Source organism: Balaenoptera physalus, assembly GCF_965194825.1.
Source record: "Balaenoptera physalus genome assembly, chromosome: X".
Lineage (NCBI taxonomy): Eukaryota > Metazoa > Chordata > Mammalia > Artiodactyla > Balaenopteridae > Balaenoptera > Balaenoptera physalus.
In genome coordinates this window covers 43,934,730-43,953,418 of record NC_138903.1, presented here as the reverse complement: position 1 = coordinate 43,953,418, position 18,689 = coordinate 43,934,730, and the positions used below count along the sequence as shown (strand labels likewise).

General features: G+C 42.1%; 1 protein-coding gene and 1 pseudogene across 2 annotated transcripts; one reads left to right on the top strand and one right to left on the bottom strand.

The window, feature by feature from the left end:
• Positions 1 to 8,624: 8,624 nt before the first annotated feature.
• Positions 8,625 to 13,967, bottom strand: PAGE4 (PAGE family member 4). Its single transcript, XM_082445225.1, has 5 exons — positions 13,332 to 13,967; positions 12,075 to 12,160; positions 11,484 to 11,589; positions 9,895 to 10,005; positions 8,625 to 8,742 (listed from the first exon to the last, which is right to left on the bottom strand). The coding sequence occupies exons 2-5, from the start codon at positions 12,150 to 12,152 to the stop codon at positions 8,726 to 8,728; spliced, it is 312 nt and encodes a 103-aa protein (XP_082301351.1). The 5' UTR covers positions 12,153 to 12,160; positions 13,332 to 13,967; the 3' UTR covers positions 8,625 to 8,725.
• Positions 13,968 to 16,932: 2,965 nt separating this feature from the next.
• Positions 16,933 to 18,474, top strand: LOC309652687 (THO complex subunit 7 homolog pseudogene; annotated as a pseudogene). The gene has a single exon. The product of its transcript is annotated as a THO complex subunit 7 homolog pseudogene (transcript).
• The last annotated feature ends 215 nt before the right edge of the window (positions 18,475 to 18,689 follow it).

Here is an 18,689-nt window from a genome sequence, read left to right as displayed (position 1 = left end):
TGTTGTAAGTGAACTATTCTTCAATAAAATTTTTTTAAAAAGACTTCGGGTCAGGAGAGAGAAGCAAGTAAGGAGACAATCATCCAGTGGAATCCATGCCTGGTGAAATGGTAGAGCATGGCTGAGAGATGCTGAGTTTTCACAAGCAACTGTAGTAGATGTTCCAATGGCACAGTCCTGGGTTCAGCCTCAGCAGTACCTGTCCCCAGAGGAGGTGGATTGCACCAACTTCTGACTGCCTAGCCCCCAAGCCAGATACTCTCACCTGTTGGAGATTTCCTTGTGCTCTACCTAATAGCAGTTTAAAAAAATCCCTTTTCTACCTAAAGAAGCTAGAATGGGTTCTGTCGCTTGCAACTAAGAAGGCTGATGGATAAAGAGAGGCTTGAAAACGAACAGAAAACCAGTCAATGCGCTATTTCTCATCGACACTTTCAGGGCTGGGAATCCAAATGGGAAGCAATGAGTAGAGGACAATAAGTCTCATCTAGCTACCTATTTAGAAAGTTGTTTGTTTATTTATACTCTTTTTCAATTTTAAAAGTCATAGGTCCGCCACCCTCACTAAGGCCAGAACTCATACACTCACCTACCCAAAGGGTTGAAAAGATAGATGCTTCTTATTGGCATTGACATTCCTGCATGGCATACACTGACCACAAGGTGGCAAAAGAGATTATCACATCCAGCCATCCTGTCTTCCTCCGCATCATTATTGCACTAAAGAGAACATTTATTGAGCACCTAGTGTGTGCCAGGAACTGTTCCAAGGGGTTGAATGCATTTAGTCATTTACCCCTCACAGTAATGCTGTGAAATAGGTACCATTTCATATGTGAGGAAACAGGTATGCAGATATCTATATATCATTTATCTATATCCATTTTCTATCATCTGTATTTACAGATCAATTTATCATCTATATCTTTTGATTTAAAGTTTTCTTTATTATAAAAGTAACACATGCCCATAGTAAAAATATTCAAATGATAATGATTGGTAAGAATTTTTAAACTCTCCTCTTCTCCCTTCCCACCACCCCAGTTCCACTGCCTAGTGATAACTACTGTTAACAGTTTCTTGTGTTCTTGTCCATAAATTTACATAGAAATGAAAAGTGTGTACTCTTCCGTAATCATATACAATGAATATGCAAGCATATTTTATATGTATATCCCACACACTGCTCTACAGCATATATCTCTGCTTAGCACTTCATCTTGGACATCAGATGCAGGCTAAGGCCACTGTTCCTGAGGGCCTCGGGTGTGACACTGGCTGCACTCCCCTGTGCACTAGAGAGCAAGTAGTGTGGTCTGGTGTGCTAGAGCCCCAGGTGACAGTGAGTATTGGAGAGGAAGGGAGTTGACAGGCAGCAGGGTGTGGGGAGATGTGATGGGGTGTGAGGCAAGTCTGTGAGTGGATCACAAGTGGCTGGCCCTCACTTCTAGTGTAGTCGGGCCTCTATCCCCGGTCCTAGAAAAATTCACGTTTGGATACAACCAACATTCGCTGTGCCTTTAGAACAGGCCTCTTTCCTTTGCACGCTGCCATTTTTCATCTCATTTAATCTCTGTGGAATCCCTGTGAGGTAGGAATTATCTCCAGTTTACAGGCAAGAAAGCTGACACTCAAAGAGGATCATCTACATATTACAGGGAGACACATAGCTTTTAAGTAGAACCACAAGCCAACTCAGTTCTTTTGATTCTCATTCAGGGCACTGTCCACTGCACTTCACCAAAGGCCTCTAGGGAGAGATTACCTTGCATCTCATGCGGTATTCCGGGAGTACAGGCTTTGTGCCCCCTTATACAACCCTGATTTTCCTCCCCTGTACTTCCCTTCATCCATGTCTCCTCCCCCAGCCCTGCGGGGCTAGGGACGGAAGGGTAGCCAAGTCCAGAAACGCCCCTGGGGCTGGGAAATGGCCCCCCAGAGGCCGGGTCCTGAGGAGCGCTGGCAGAAGCTGTGATAGGCCATCATCTCTGAGACTGAGCGTGTCCCCATCCCCGTCCCAAGCTCCCCGCCCACCCCAGGTTCTGCTCTGCCCCATAAGGATGAAGCCCCAGCTCCATTCTGGGACAGGCCTGGACCCCAGATGCAGAGGGGCAGAGCTCCCAAGGCCACCGGGCCCGAGGAGGCATGTCCCACGCCCATCTTATCGGCGCTCTGCAGTCTGTGCCTGCTCCTCGCCTCCTCGTCACCTTTTCCTCGGGCTCCCAAGGCCAAGGGTGGGCTGAGGGTTTGGCAGCCGGCCTTTTGGCCCAGCAGACGCCTAGCCGCCCCGGGAGCAGTGGGAGGAACAAGGCACAACAAGGCCATGCCTACTGCTGCCATCTCCCCTACGGCTGAGAGAGGGGCCTGAACTACAGGACACTGTCCCAAGACCCTCAAGCCCTAGCAGAGACGCGGGGCGGGCAGCAGGTGGGAGGGGCGGGAAAGCAGCTTTTCCATCTGTGGAGCTACCGGTGGGGGCAGTGGGCGGCCACGCGTCTGGGAGGCGCTGCTGCGCTGGGAGCTGCTGGCAGTGGGCAGCGGCACCAAGGGGCCCACGAAGACTGAGCCCAGAACAAGCGGCTTAGGTCTTGGGCAGCTGGGGGATGTTGGGAAGCGACCGCAGGTGCTGGTCCCGGGGAGTGCAGCCCAGGGCAGGTGTCAGCACAAGGCTCAGGAGAAGCAGATAGCCCGTGCTCGAGAGTCAGGGAGACTGTGAGAGTCTTCCAAGAAGACTCTGGCCCCTGAGTCCTGGTGATAGCTGGCCTTGGCCCAGTACACGCTGCACTGCCCGGCTCGTGGGGCTGTGCTGCCTGATTACATCGTGGCAGAGTTCTCCCTGGTTAGCGGGGGATATCACCCCTCCACCTGGCCCCTTCCTCCAGGTAGGGGGAAGTGCCTAGACCTTCTGGGGTCAGCAGCAGGAGGTGGTTGTCAGGAATCAGGAGCCCCTAAGGAGGATAGGATGCCTGGTCCCCATCAGGTTGCCTCTGTACTGGTACTGCCAGAGTGCCGGGAGGGTTGCCACTCCTCAGGTGAGGTAGACAGACAGGGGGTGCCATATCCTCCATGCTCTGGGGTTTTTTTCACACACCAGGTCAAGAGGGACAGAACCACCACAGCTGAGGTCCCAAGAGCTGCCCTGGTGCCTCCCCTTCCTAAGCCTACTCTTGCTTCAATTTCTTGAAGCACCCCAGCATCTTTCCAACAAATGCCTGCCCTTTGTGGCCTGCAACGAAACACTAAAATTGGTTCCCTGCTTTCATGAGGCACCAGTTTAATGGACTCTTCCCATCCATCTGGCATTTCTCTCCTGCCCCCAGAGGACAGATACGGAAACTGAGCATAGCATCCAGGTTATATTAGGTTTCCTTGTATCTTACAGCAATCCAGTGCGTGGTGATGGACTGGGAGGGGTAAAAACCTGAAGGAAGGACCAATATCAGTGCTAGGTTACCCTAAAGACCAACTAAGCAAGTGTTTAGCTCACCAGCAGGAAGGGGGCTCCCAGCAATGAGAAAGAGATTGTTAGAAACATTTGATACTTGAATTTGATATTCAAAGAAACAGCAAAATCAACATCATGGGTGAAATATAAAAACTTTACCATCAATTTTTATCATGAAATGTATTGATACATGGCAAGTGTAAATGAGAGCACTCCATAATCTTTCTGAGCCTCAGAGCCTCTAAGGATCTTAATGTGACCCTGGCAGAATGTCTTCAGGCCTGGCTGTACCCTGGCCAAGGAGGGGAATCAAATGAGAGCTCCTGCTTCCCCTGATAGGGGTTCATGTGCACCTCAGAACACAAGATGGCTGCAAAGTAAGTGACCACAAGCTTCTCTCCGAAAATATTTTAAATTTAATAAAAGATCTTTATTACTTTAGAAAAGCAAATATAATCATGGTCAAAATTCAAAAATCATAACAGGGTATAAAGGAAAAAGTAGAAGTCCTCCTGTCTGCTTTCTAATCTTACCCATTCCTCTACTCAGAGAAATTTACATAGCCTTCATGTTACTGTGGAAAGGTGTCCTGTTCCTATCCAAAGCCACCCCCTCCAATCGTGCTTGGATCCCTCCCCTATGGCCTTATCCTTCCATCCTCTACTGGACCATTCTCACCAGCACACAAACATGCCTTAATATCACTCTACCAAAAAATAATCCCCCCTTGACCTTGTGCCAGCTTCCCAGCTAAACTTCCATTTCCTTCGTCTTTACCATCAAAGCTCCTCAAAATACATTTCTATAACATCAACAAAACCAAAAGACAACCTACTGAATGGGAGAAAATATTTGCAAATGATATGACTGATAAGGAATTAATATCCAAAATATATAAACAGCTCATACAACTCAACATCAAAAAAAGAAATAACCCAATTAAAAAATGAGCAGAAGATCTAAATAGACCTTTCTCCAAAGAAGACCTACAGATTTGTAACAGGCACATGAAAAGATGCTCAACATCACTAATTATCAGAGAAATGCAAATCAAAACAATGAGCTATTAACTCACACCTATCAGAATGACTATCATCAAAAAGACCACAAATAACAAATGTTGGCAAGGATGTGGAGAAAAAGGAACCCTCTTTCACTGTTGGTGAGAATGTAAATTGGTGCAGCCATTACGGAAAACAGTATGGAGGTTCCTCAAAAAACTAAAAACAGACCTACCATATGATCCAGCAATCCCCTACTCTTGGGTATTTAACAAAGAAAAATGAAAACACTAATTAGAAAAGACACATGCACTCCAATGTTTATAGTAGTATTATTTACAATAGCTAAGATACAGAAGCAAACTAAGTGTCCATCAACAGATGAATGGATAAAGAAGATGTGGTATATAATTACAATGGAATATTACTCAGCCATAAAAAAGAACGAAATAATGTCATTTGCAGCAACATGGATGGACTTGGAGGGTATTCTTCTTAGTGAAATAAGTCAGACAGAGAAAGACAAATGCTGTATGATATCACTTATAGTTGGAATCTAAAAAATACAACAAACTAGTGAATATAACAAAACAGAAACAGACTCACAGACACAGAGAACTAATGGTTACCAGTGGGAGAGGGAAGTGGGAAGGGGCAAGATAGGGGTAGGAGATTAAAAGGTGCCGATTACTATGGATAAGATAAATAAGCTACAAGGATATATTGTACAGCACAGGGAATATAGCCAATATTTTATAATAACTATAAACAGAGTTCAACCTTTAAAAATCGTCAATCACTATGTTGTACACCTCAAACTTACATTGTACATCAACTGTACCTCAATAAAAAAATACATTTCTATGATGACTATCTCCACTTGCTCACCTCCCATTCTCACTTAATCCTCTTCAGTCAGGCTTTTCTCTCTATAACTCCCACTAAAATGGCTCTTATCAAGGTCTCTGGTGATATGTCTTGCCAAACTAACCATAAATTTCCTTACACCTTTATTGCATGACCTCTCGCCAGCATTTCAAATTGTTGACCATTTATTATTCCCTTAAACACTTTATTTCCTTTAGATTTTGATACCTCACCTAGTTTCTTCCTACCTCTCTGGCGGTCCTTTTTCTCAATCCTTTTCTTTGTAGGTTCTACCTTTTGTAGAGTGCTCCAAGGCCCTGCCCGTGGCTCTATTCTCTCTATGTAATCTCTCCCTAGGTGAGTTCCTGTGGACTCATGGCTTCAAATGCTATCTATAACCTTAATGAATTTCAAAGTTACTAAATTCATTATATCCAAATGCCTACTGACAACAGGACAACAAGACAACAGGCAATAAGTAACACATGTTAAATAGCAGATTATACGTCTCCTCACCTTGCTAGCCTAGCCAGTCTACATAAAGACGAGTAGAAGTTTGAAAAGTCCTTAAACAGGGATTTGTTGAAATAAAATACCTAAATTGTGAGTTGTCAACTTAGTGAGGGCTGATGTGAAATGAATCCTCTCTACACTAAGTTGGAGGGAGGGTAAATTACCCTCCCTATTTGAAACCAAATGAATTGGGATCCAAGAGATACACTGAAAGACATTTGAAATATATTTAAAAGGGAAGGCTGGCATCCCACCAGCTGTATGCTCACTGCGTTGTAGAAAATCAGAAACCCATTCTAGTGCTGCAACCAGAATGAAATGTGATGACCAAGTTTTTAGAGCTTGAAGTATATCCCCTGGAAACAGGAACCTGCTTTTCGCCTAGAGAAGTTTCAGAGAGAAAGGCTTGTAGAGCTGCCAGTGACAGCTGGGAGAAAAGAAACCACAGCCTAGGAACATACCACTATGTGGGTATGGCAAGAATGAACTTGTTTCCTATAGGCCAAGTGGAGGCTGAGGAAGGCAGCAAGACTTGAGCCATTGCCCAAGGGTTCCTTGCCTTCTCAGGGTAAGGGGACCATAGCACTAAAATCTTGTGAGGTGTAGGTGCAGGATAGGAACATGAAGTTAGGCAGAGTATACCACTCACATTCAACAACTGAATACACATTCTTTTCAAGCACGTATGGAAATTTTTACAAAAACTGACCATATGCTGGGTCATAAAACACATCTCAACAAATTCCAAAGAACTGAAATACAGTGTATATCCTCTCACACATAATTGCACTGAAAGGAGTATGTATTGAATATGTTGTTGAATACAGTTTTATATATTTCCATTAGCTAAAATTTGTTAATTATGACGTACAAATCTTACATATCCTTACTGATATCTCCTTGTGGTTTTGCCAATTTTTCCATCACATTTTGAAGCCATGCTATTAGGGTCATATTTAAACTGTTAAATCTTCCTGATAAATTCAATTTTTCTATATGAGGTGTCCCTTATTTCTAGAAATGCCTATTTATCTCAAAGCCTATTTTTAGTTATTCTGTGTAGAATATCATTTGCCCATCCTTTTATTTTCAACTTTTCTGAATTCTTATGTTTTAGCTGTATCTCTTCTAAACAGTTATATCAGTTATTTGTGCTGCATAACAAAAAGTTAGAAAGTGCTCAATGTTTAAAAGTTAAGAAATACACTTAGAAGTAATCCAAAGTCCAAAGAAATCAGAATGAAAATTAGAACATACTTTGAGTTGAGTAACAAAAATACTACATATCAAAACTTGTGAGATGAAGCTAAAGCCCTATTTAGAGAGAATATTATAATTTCAAAGTATATCTTTAAAAGGCTGAAAATTAATGAGCCAAACATCTTAAGGAGTTAGAAAAAGAACAGCAGATTAAATAGAGAAAGAAGAAAAGAAATAATAAAGGTGAGAAATGAAACAGAATAGGGTCAGCATAGCCAAAAATTGGTTTTATTTTGAAAAGACTAGAAAAAAAATCAGTAAACCTCTGGGGAGGCTGATTTAAAATGCAAGAGAGAAGGCACAATTTATCAGTACTAAGAATGAAAATGGCAGTATCGTTACAGATTCTGCAGACATTAAGAGGATAATGAGAGGATATTATGGACAATTTCGTGTAATGAAAATTTAGATAACAAAGCCAAAATCCTATAAAAATAAAACTTACCCAAACTGACTGAAGAATAGAAAATAAGATATCGATTCATTAATTAAAAACTGTCCTAAAAAGAGAACTCCAGGCCCAGATGGCCTCACTGACAAATTCTATCAAACATTTAAGAAATATTTCCAATGTTAGATGAATTCTACCAGGAAATAGAAAAAGAAGCTATCTACATCAACTCACTTTATAAAGCTAGAATAACCCTTGATATCAAAACTCAATATGGAGGGACTTCCCTGGTAGTCCAGTGGTTAAGACTCTGTGCTCCCAATGCAGGGGGCCCAGGTTTGATCCCTGGTCAGGGAACTAAATACTGCATGCCACAACTAAAGATCCCACGTGCCACAACTAAGACCCGGTGCAGCCAAATTAATTAATTAATTAATTTAAAAAAGCAATATGGAGAGTACATTAAAAAATTATGGGCCAATCTACCTCATAAACAAAGATGCAAAAATCCTAAACAAAACATTAGGAAACGGAATCCAACGATACAGAAAAAGGACAATATATCATGACTCAAATTGGTTTTTTTTCTAGGAATGCCACATTAACAGATTAATGGAGAAACATCGTAAGATCGCCTCAAGAGATGAGGAATGAGTGTTGATAAAATTCAACAAATATTCATGGTAAGTACTCTTAGCAAACTAGGAATAAAAAGGAACTTCCTTAATCTAATAGAAGATATCTAATAAAAACCTGTAGTGTACATCATAGTGAAATGTTGAAAGTTTTCCCTTTGAGGTCAGGAATATGACAAAGATGTCTACTATCATCGCTTCTATTCAACACTGTACTGAAAGGGTCCAGCCAGTGTCATAAGGTAAGGCAACAAAAGGTAAAAAGATTTAAAAGGAAGAAACAAAACTGTCATTATTTGCATACAGTATGATTGGGTATGTGGAAAATCCAAAAGACTGTAGACATAAACTGTTAGTATAAGTTTAGCAAAGTTGCCAGACACAAAATCATTATACAAAAGTAAATAGCACTTCTACAGACCAGCTCTAAACATAACATGAAGAGTCTTTTGAGATACCACTTACAATAGTATCAAGTTCCTAGGAATAGACTGAACCAAAGATGTGCATGATTTCTTCCGAGAAAACTGTAAAACTTTATTGAGAGAATTTAATAAGCCAAATTATCAATATAACAACAGCATTTATGGCTTCAGCTTGTCTTCTTTTTAACTTATGACTGTCCAGCACCTAAAACATACACATAACAGTTGTACATTACTTAGCAGAACTTTACTTAGACAATAAAAAAGGTACACAAAGGACACTACAGTTTTGGTTTTATAACATGAAACTAAAACCAGAACCCTAACAACTGCACAGGCTTCTATGCTACATGTACATTTTCAGGCATATGAGCACTAATTTTTTAAATGCATCATTCTTTTTGGTGGTATGAAGAAACACAGATTTCTCAAGCCCAGAACAAATTAAATCCTATGAGCCTATTTAAAGATAATTTAAGTAGAGAGCAAAAACTGCCAGTGATTTCAGTTAAAATAAAATCAACCTAACAAAAACTCCAAGAAGCAAAACAAGCAAGCAAACCCAGTGTTATTCAAATGCATCAACTTCAAGTATCCTTCTAATTACATATATTAGTTCAAATAATTATGTCATACTTGGAACTGTTCAAAGAGAAGACAAAGAACAGCATTCCATTTGGTTTGTCTCTTTTGTGCAAAAGTACTTCAATGATCCAGCTCAACCTTTACATGGCCTATATATAGAAAGGTGGCATTTGTTCCATTCACACCTGTTGTCCTGGAGTAAGCAGTAGTGGCACTCCCTTTAACTCTCAAGAGTATCCCAGTTTGGATGATAAAAATTACATGGTCACACTAGTTTTAAGCCACGACCATCATATATAACATTAAAATGTGAGGAAAAATACTACCATTTCTCAGCCTGGCTCACAATTTCAAAAACAACAAACCAACCTGGAAAAGCCAAAACATACAGATCCATATTATTTTTTGGCATCTAAAAGATAGTGATTTTTGAGAAACAGTTCTGGCAAATTAAAAAACAAAACATCAATACTATTGTATTGTTTAGATATCCAATTAGCACTGGGGTACGTTAATTTATGTACTTTAAAAAGTATTTGATCATTTGCCTTGGGTTTTAAAGGACTTCTACTCCGAAGTAATAATACTTTCATGTTTTATAATTCAACAACATGGACCTGACAATTCATTTCTTCCTGATACTGTCTTTGAATCAAGCATTTGGTGTCTGAACTACCTTTCAAATAATGTGTGTGTGCGATTTGCTATTAAAGTATAAAAATATTGTAGAAAACAACTACTCCATGACTTGCATTCTTAATAGATAACATACCTGCTTCTGGAATTTTAGCAGGCACTAGATTAGGTGGAATCTTCCCCTTCACATCAGGGTCATCTCCGTGCTCACCCCCAGTCTCTTCCAGACCCATTTCCTGGCTTGCACCTTCCAATTCAGGTTGATATAAATAGAGAGTTATTAATATAAGTGGTAAACCATAAATTAATGTTATTAAATAAAGCACTGCAGGTTAGTATTATAATAAATGTGATGCATAAGAACGCAATGAGCACTAAAGAGTTTTTTGCTAGAAAATGAAGTTGTGTTTCTCATATATTACCTCCTCTATGAAGCATGTTTTTTTCTAAAACTGTTTAAAACAAACTTAGTTGTCACGTTTGTAACCTATATACATGTCTATTATTGCACTTATTTCATCAGATCAGCTGTTTACGTGAATTTCTCTGACAAGAGAAACTCAAGATAGAAATTGTGAACTCAAGACAGAAATCATTCTCATTTGTATTTACATCCTTAGCACCTAGTACACTACCTGCCACCAAGCAGGCCTCAATAAATGAGTGAAAAAAAAGTCTTTAAAAATAGCAAGATGAGACAAACCCAAACTGAAGAACATTTTACAAAACACCTGGTTTGGACTCCAAAAGATGTCAATCTTTTGGACAAAGAAAGACAAAGAAATATTGAGGTACACTTCCAGGTGAAAGGAATCCAAAGAGAGATGACAACTAAATGCAACGGGTAGTCTTGGATTGGATCCTGGATCAGGAAAAAATAATGCTATAAAAAACATTACTAGACCAACTGACTATATATTAGATAATAATGTTTTCTCAATGTTAAATTTCCTGAATTTGATCACTGTACTGGGTTATGTAAGAGAATACCCTTGTTTTTAGGAGACACTTACTGAATTACTTAGAGAGTAAAGAGTTGTATTTGAAATTTACTCTCAAATGGTTTGGCAATAATAATATGTATGTTAATACCTAAAGCAAGGACACTATATGGCAAAATATTAGCAATTGCTGAATCAAGGTAAAGAGGATACAGAAGTACACTGTGCTTTCTTATAACTTTTCTGTACTTTTAAAAACTTTTCTAAGTAAAAAGTTAAAAAGAATATGTGACAACTAAATTATGGCTCAGGAAGACAAAAACATTGAAGACTTTAACAGCAACTAGGAAAGGATTTCATTTTTTATTTCTCTGCATTATGAAAAAATTTTTAAATTACAATCTAAGAGCTAACCAGAATATATCTAGGTTTGCTCAAACTTTTGATGCAATGACTTAACCCTGAAAACAACATTCCAAAAAGATCAAGTTTAACTAGAAAACAAGTGTATAATTTTGTCTACATTTAATGTTGCTTCCTTTGATTTGCTAATTTAGAGCCTTGGCAAGGACTGTATTTTCCAAGAATGCCAAATAATTTAAAACATAGGTGGGTAAAATGCTGAAAGAGGGAAAACTTATCACAGAGAGGGACTGCAGTCAGCTGCAAACTATACCTTTCCCTTACCAAACAGGTTTCCAGCCAATTTTCAGGGAACCCTTCATACCTGTTACTAGTATAACATCATAAATGAAATACAAATTGTCTCTCCATCCCCCTTCACCTTGAGCCACAGAAGTTCCTCCTTCTTTCTCTTGTCCAGGTTCGATATCCACATTCTCAGTTGGTGGTTCCTTTTGTTGAGATTTTTTGCCACCTAGTTTTGGGGCCTTGGGAGAGGGTAGGTGCAAATAAGAAGTATTGTTATTAATACTATAACAAGAGAAGGCACAAATATACATACTACATGGACGTAACTAATCACCAATCTGAAGAGGCTTTTCCTATATCTTTATCCGTAAGTACTCTTAATAAAGTTACTCTTCCTATATAGAAAATAATCTAAGAAAGGAGTTATCTGCAAGGACCAATAATTCTGGAAACCATTTTCATCTTTTCTGGGCTGTGTGTTATTTGTTAATTAATAAGCACAACAGGGAAGTCACAGAGACGATTTCCAGGCTCATATCAATATACACATCCAGGTAATGCCAGAATGTAAGTCTACTTGCTCAATGTCTCAGTCATGAGATTCATTTTTCAACCATTCTCAGCAAGATAGCCCTTTATACAACAGATCTAAATTGGTTCAACAATTTTCTTGATTTTCTTTTATTAATTTCTGCCAAGGGAAGTAAGATATTAAAGCACTCACAACCACAGGTTCAACCGTATTGGAAGACTCTTGACCATCTCCCCTTCCTCTAGATCTTGATCTTGCTCGTCCACTCATATTTCACACTGAAAGCAGAAAACGGTGAACTGGAGAATGTAATTTAAAAAGACTATACTGGACTATTACCATGCTGACTGCAAATTCTTTTTTACATCTGGTGAGATTTCCAAAGTAAGTCTTGAATTAATAATAACTGCCTGCTTGCCAATAACATCAAATAAGGCTGTCAGCAAACCCCTTTGTTTCTCTCACAGCCAATTTGGCAGAGAAAGGACCTTCAAGTACTTGATTGAAAAAAAAAAAAAAGGTACGACTTAAGAGATTCAGTTTCACTCCCGAACTCTCCAATATGGAGAGATTTTGTAATATACAGCCACATCCAGCTTCCCACTGCTGACTCTGGATTCTGTGCTCTGTCTGCAGTTCCAGGGCCTCCAGGACCCAGATACCGCAAATAACGCCGCCATGACTCGTTCTACCTTCATCTGACCCCCCTGACCTCCACCGCCCACCGCCCTCCCTTTCCTGCCACCAGGACGAGAGCTATGGTGGCCGTGACACCTGTGGCGAGAAGGACGACGACCTCGAGGACCTTCCTCCTCAGAGGCCATAGATCGCACCGCCTGACCCTCCCGAAGCCCGCTGACTCCCCCTCACACGCACGCACACTTAAACTCCAGGCAGGACAGATCTGTGGACCTACCTGCTGAGTTTCACCAGGCAGAAAGAACCGAGCTATTAAGACGCAACCTTCACAGCTACGCACGCAAACTCCGTCGCACACACCGCACAAGGGCCGACGGGAAGGCGCGCAGCCCTGGGCATGCGCACTGCGTCTCGCGTGTGCCGCATGGACTGGTTTCCCCGCTCCCCCTCCCCAGCCACGGACCAAGGAGTCCCGGATGTGTGGTCTGTCTGCAGTTCTGGTGCCTCCAAGGCTCAGATACCTCAAGTAATGGCCCCAAGCCTCGCTCTACTTTCAACTGCCCCTCTCCCCTCTGTGGCCCACTGTTCTCCCTTGCTCCGCCCCACCGCAAAGGGCCATAGCCACGATGCCTGTAGAGAGAAAGACGACGACCTCAAGGACCTTCCTCCCAGGAGGCCAAGTATCGCGCTGCACCCACCCACCCGAATCCCGCTGACTCACACTCATTAACATCTATTCACACTTACACCAGCTGTGACACAGCTGAGAGCCTGGTGGAGAATCAGAAAGGGAATGAAAATGCTACCTACCTTTCGTTGCCACTTAAACGCGACTTCTGCGGAGTCGTCTCCACCTGCCAAGCCCAAGCCTCGGATGTAAGCAGGGTAACTCCCACACGCAGACGCAGTAATGTGTGTGTCACGTGGGCTGTGGTTGCAGCCCTCTCTGACCAGGTAGAGGCTCCGCCCTGCCTGGAAGAGAGTGTTGCTTCCCAGTCCCAAAAGAGACTTTGTCTTTCCTTTCTCCACGCCAAAAATCTTTCATTTCTTCTGTGTCTAGAATGTTCCCAGCCCTGATTGAACTCTCCAAATTCTTCTCTCAGTGAGGCTGCTGCAGTGGCTCTCATGAGAGTCTTTAGTCTCCCCAGAGATGAGTGAAAGCTTTTAGGGTCTGAAAGAGTACAAAGGCATTTTTAAGCACGAGAGGGATCCAGAAAATGTAAAGAAAAGGATTAATAAATCCAAATACATAAGCCTTAAAACATCCTGTGACCCAACATTTCTACTTCTAGAACTTTATGTTAAGGTAACTATATTGGATGTGAACAAAGATTTAGATACATGGGACTTCCAAAGCAGCTTAATTTATAAAAGCATGGTCACGGACTGGCTATAGAAGTAAACCGAGGCACATTTGAAATATGGCTGCCCATCAAAACGAATGCTGAATGTTCGCTGTCATAGTGGTGCTGCTCACATTGTTACTAACTAGAAACAGCCGGTTATGGAGCATTGCGTATGTGCAGCATGATCCCAGAGGAAGTGGGAGGCTTTGGAGAAGTTCACCAGCACTACCACACCACCAACCCTCCTCTCAGATAGTAAATATGCCTTGTTTTCCTGAAGTCAGGAGCTTCCAGGGCTCCAAAGACATCTGGTTTTCCAAGGGTAACCCAGCAGATAAAATGCAGCCCTCGGGGTTGTAGGTCTTCTGCACCTGGTGCATCTCAAAGGGTTTCGACATCACCTAGGTGGTGTGGTCCTCTGCTGTCAGGGAAGGGGTGGGGGGAGGGGAGGGGAGGGGGAGGACAGCAGCCCACTGCTCCTGCTTTGGGCGAACAAAGGTAGGTGGGTACCTGCAGGACAGAAAGGAGTTTGCCCAGCCTTTCCCTACCCCTCCCCCCACCAAAAAAAAACCCTTTTCTGTACTTGCATGTCCAGGACAGTTCCCAGGCCCTGCAGGTTACCTTTAGAGAAGCACATATTCTTTGAGAGTTAGAAAGATCCCTGTGGCAAAAATAGAATTGCCACATCCCTCCCTTCCTCCCTCCCTCCTCCCCATCCTCTCATACAGACAAGCTATAGAGTTAGAGCCAAGTAAAAATATATAATTCTTCCTTGATCTCACCAATCAGGGATAACCAGTTTTAATATCTAATCAGGAGCTACTTCTACAACTCAGATTCTTATGTGGATGAAATAAAGATTTATTGAGAAGGACTGAGTTCACATTGTCTTTAATCAGCATAAACTGTGGGTGCTAACCTCAGTCTGTTTCTCCTCATACAAAGCACTTTCATTGGCTCTTAGTCATTTCTTCTAACCTCCTTGAAAGGCTATCTGCAGCCCAGCTCCCTGACCTTGGGGCTTTGTCTATATGCAGCAGCTGTGTTCTCTGAGTAGGATCAAGTTTCTCCAGGACACTGCGAAGAAGTTAGAGGGAAGATGGGGTCCTTTCTGTGTGAAAGCTTGGAGTCTGAACTGAAGAAGAAACCCTGACTTGCCCAGTGCCGCAAGCCTTCCTGGGTAACCTCATCCTCAGGTGGTATTAGTGCAGAGCACGCTCTCTCACCAAGGACAATTGGGTACTCCCAAGCCCTTGTTTGTATCATTGTGATGATTGTATATATCATTTCATTTTATGACACAAGTGATACCTGCTCCTTACAAATAATTCAGTCATGAAGAATTGGCCAGTGTCACTGTCTTTGTCATTATTTAAATCCCAGTATAAGATCACCCAACTCTGGGTAGAATTAACGCTTGGCAATAATGGTGTTGCTAGGTCCCCTGAGGGGGGCCACAAGGCATCCCCTCCTGTCCCTCCACGCTCCCCTTCCTCACGTTAGCAGAAAAAAAAAGGATGTACCTTTTGTACATCCATTTGCCACAGAGATGATTATCGAGTGGGAACTGGCAGCTGTGCCCAGTGTGAAGTGGAGCAGGTGTCAAGGTCAAGGCCCAGGTGGTGCATGGGCCGAAGGTGAGCTCTGTGCAGACTGTTCAGAAACCCAATGGGAGAAATATGGGAAATGCTACCTGGGCCAGCTGTGAACGGGACGCACAGACACAAGGCTATGATAAAGCTGTGGTGAGGTGGCAGCTGTGGCTGTGCGGTGGGTGGGATGATGACCCGGCCCATTTCCAATACCTGGAGGAAGGAAAGATTCAGGGTTACATGCTGACCACAGGTGTGTGCTCCAGAGGGAGACGATGGTGGTCGGGAGTACTCTGGCCTTCTGGCCTCGGGTACCAGCCCTGTGGATCTGGGGATGGGCCAGACCTGGGAGAGTTACTACCCGCAACCATCACCCTCACCTGAAGTTGGGAGAAATCCCAACAGCCAGCCTTGTAGAGAGAGAGCAGTAGAGGGTGCGTGAGGGGTGTCTTTGTTGAGCCCCAACAGCTTGTGCAACCCGTCCCCACCCCATTAGATGGTGGGGAGGAAGCAGGTTTAGAGGTTCGTGAGAAACTCCTAATACTCTCAGTGTCTCTCAGTTAGTAATGCACTAAGCACCCTTTCCCAGCAATCTGCCTCTTGGAACTCATCCTAAAGGTATATTCATCCAAGTAGACTGCAGTAAATACACAACAGTTGCAAAAGTGAAAACTCAAAAGTGCCTGTGTGTTCAGCAATGTACTTGCTCATATGAATTACAATAAAACTAGACCATGGAAGTTTTGCAGCCCATGAAGAATTAGATAAATTAACATGTATTGATATAGAATGATATCTGTTAATTAAAGTTAAGTAGTACAAAAAAGGCTGTAGAACACTCTAGTGTGAGTCTATGGTTTTAAGCAGACACGTGACTATGTGTATGTATTTATGTTCATTTGTTCATGGTCTTTTTAATATTGTAAGTAAAATTGGAATGAACATCTTACACTTGTGCTGTGGCATGCTTTTCTCATACTTTCTTAGGATGTATTCCTGGAAATTGAATTGCTAGGTGAAAGGAAAGTGGGCGTTTAAACGTTTTTAATGTGTATTGCTAGATGACTCAAAGAAGTGAGAAACCATTTTACACTCCAGCTTGCATACAAGAAGTCCTGTTTTCTTCCAACCTTGCAATTGTTGGGTATAACATTAGTTCTTTTTCTGCTATTCTGATGGACACTAGTATCTGAATTTGCATTATTATAAATAATAAGCTTTAACATTATTATTCAAGTAATTCATGCTCATAGTAAAAATAAAAAGTAAAATTGGAAAGAGAATTAATAATCAATCTTATGGCCCCACACGCGCCGGCCGCGGCCGCCCCCGGGGAGTTCGGGAAGCGCGCGGAGCGCAGGTCCCGCGGCGGCGGCGGCGGCGGCGGCGGCGGCGGCGGCGGCGGCGGCGGCGGCGGCGGCGCGAGCGGCGGCGCGAGCGGCGGCGGCGGCGCGAGCGGCCGCGGGCGCCGCCGCGGGCGCCGCCGCCTCCTCCTCCATGGCTGTTTACCCGGCTGCATTGTGGGAGTTTGACCTCCGCCGCCTCCAACCGCCGCCTCCAACCGCCGCCTCAGCTTGCGCCGCCGCCGCCGCCGCCGCACACACCATGGAAGACCTGCCTGACTACGAAATCATACGGAAGCGTATCCTAATTGATGGAGATGGCGCTGGAGATGATCAGAGAATTAATCTACTAGTGAGACAGTTCATTAAATGGTGCAACTCTGGATCCCAGGAAGAGGGATACAGCCAGTACCAACATATGCTGAGCACACTGTACCAATGTGAATTTTCAATGGGCAAAACTTTGCGGATGTATGATATGAATCTCAAAGAAGTGGAAAATTATGAAAAAACTTACAAAGAAATAGAATGTAACATTGCTGCAGCACATGAAAAAATTGCTGAGTGCAAAAAGCAATTTCTTCAAGCAAAACAAATACGAAAAAATCGCGAAGAATATGATGCATTGGCAAAAGTGATCCAGAGTCATCCAGACAGGCATGAGACATTAAAGGAAGTAGAGGCTCTGGGAAAAGAACTAGAGCATCTTTCACGTATTAAAGAAAGAGTTGACGATAAGGTAGAATTGAGAAGGAAACAGTTTCATGTTCTTCTTAGTACCATCCATGAACTTCAGCAAACACTGGAAACTGATGAAAAGCTCTCAGAGGTAGAAGAAGCTCAAGAAACAAGCATGGAAACTGATCCTAAACCATAGACCAACTCATCACTCACCATTCCCAAGAATATTGAAGTAGCAACATGATCTTAGTGTGTTCAGAATTTGTTGTGCTCTTGAGACATTTAAAGTTTTGGCGGTGAACTACGTTGCTTTTAAATTTTAATTCACAGTTCATTCATATTTCTTCATACAAAGGCAGATGACTTCATTATATATTTGTTTTTATTGAAATGCCTTTTTTATACTTAAAAGATAGGAAGCAACAGCCAAAAATGTTTAATAAAATATTTTCAAGCGAGATATGTTAGTGCTCATTGGTATTCTAGGTAGTTTTTAACTGGTAACATTGATTTGCTCACAAAATAAGTGGAAGATAGTGAGAAGGTGGCATTTCTAGGATGTACCTGAGAAAATTAGTCAATTTCTGGAAATCGTTACCACTTTTGAAAATGAAGTCCATGAATAGGCTCTCAGGAGGGCTGTGAACTTATGAAATTATGTACAAAATGTTTGTGGTGTATGCTTATTGTGGGAGAGGTTCCATGATATTAAGAATCACTGATATCAGAGGTAATTACAAGATGCAAAGTAAATCAATATGCATCAAAAAAAAATAGAATCAATCTTATAACTCGAGCATCCATTAAAAACCTCTCTGCCATTTTAGTGCATATAGTTACATATATATGTCTCACACATTCATTCTAGATTATCATCCATGCTGCAGCAAACATCCTCATGGATCATTTCCCTACCCACTTCCTTAATTATTTCTTTAGGAAAAATAATCATACATAAACGAAAGGAGGCTTGAGAGTATTTCCAACTTGTCCAACATCACACCCTTGGCAAGGTATTCCAGGCATTAAACCTGTGTCTTTTTGCTCCCACTGCCTTTGCTTGTTTCTTTTCATCACTGACTGCTGGTTCCCTTGAATTCCTTAACTCAAGGAGAAGCTTAGCAACCCCATGACCACCATCCATGAGAGGTGATGTGGTGTAAGTACCCACGTGTGCGAGATGTAGCAGTCCCTGAAGGAACATAA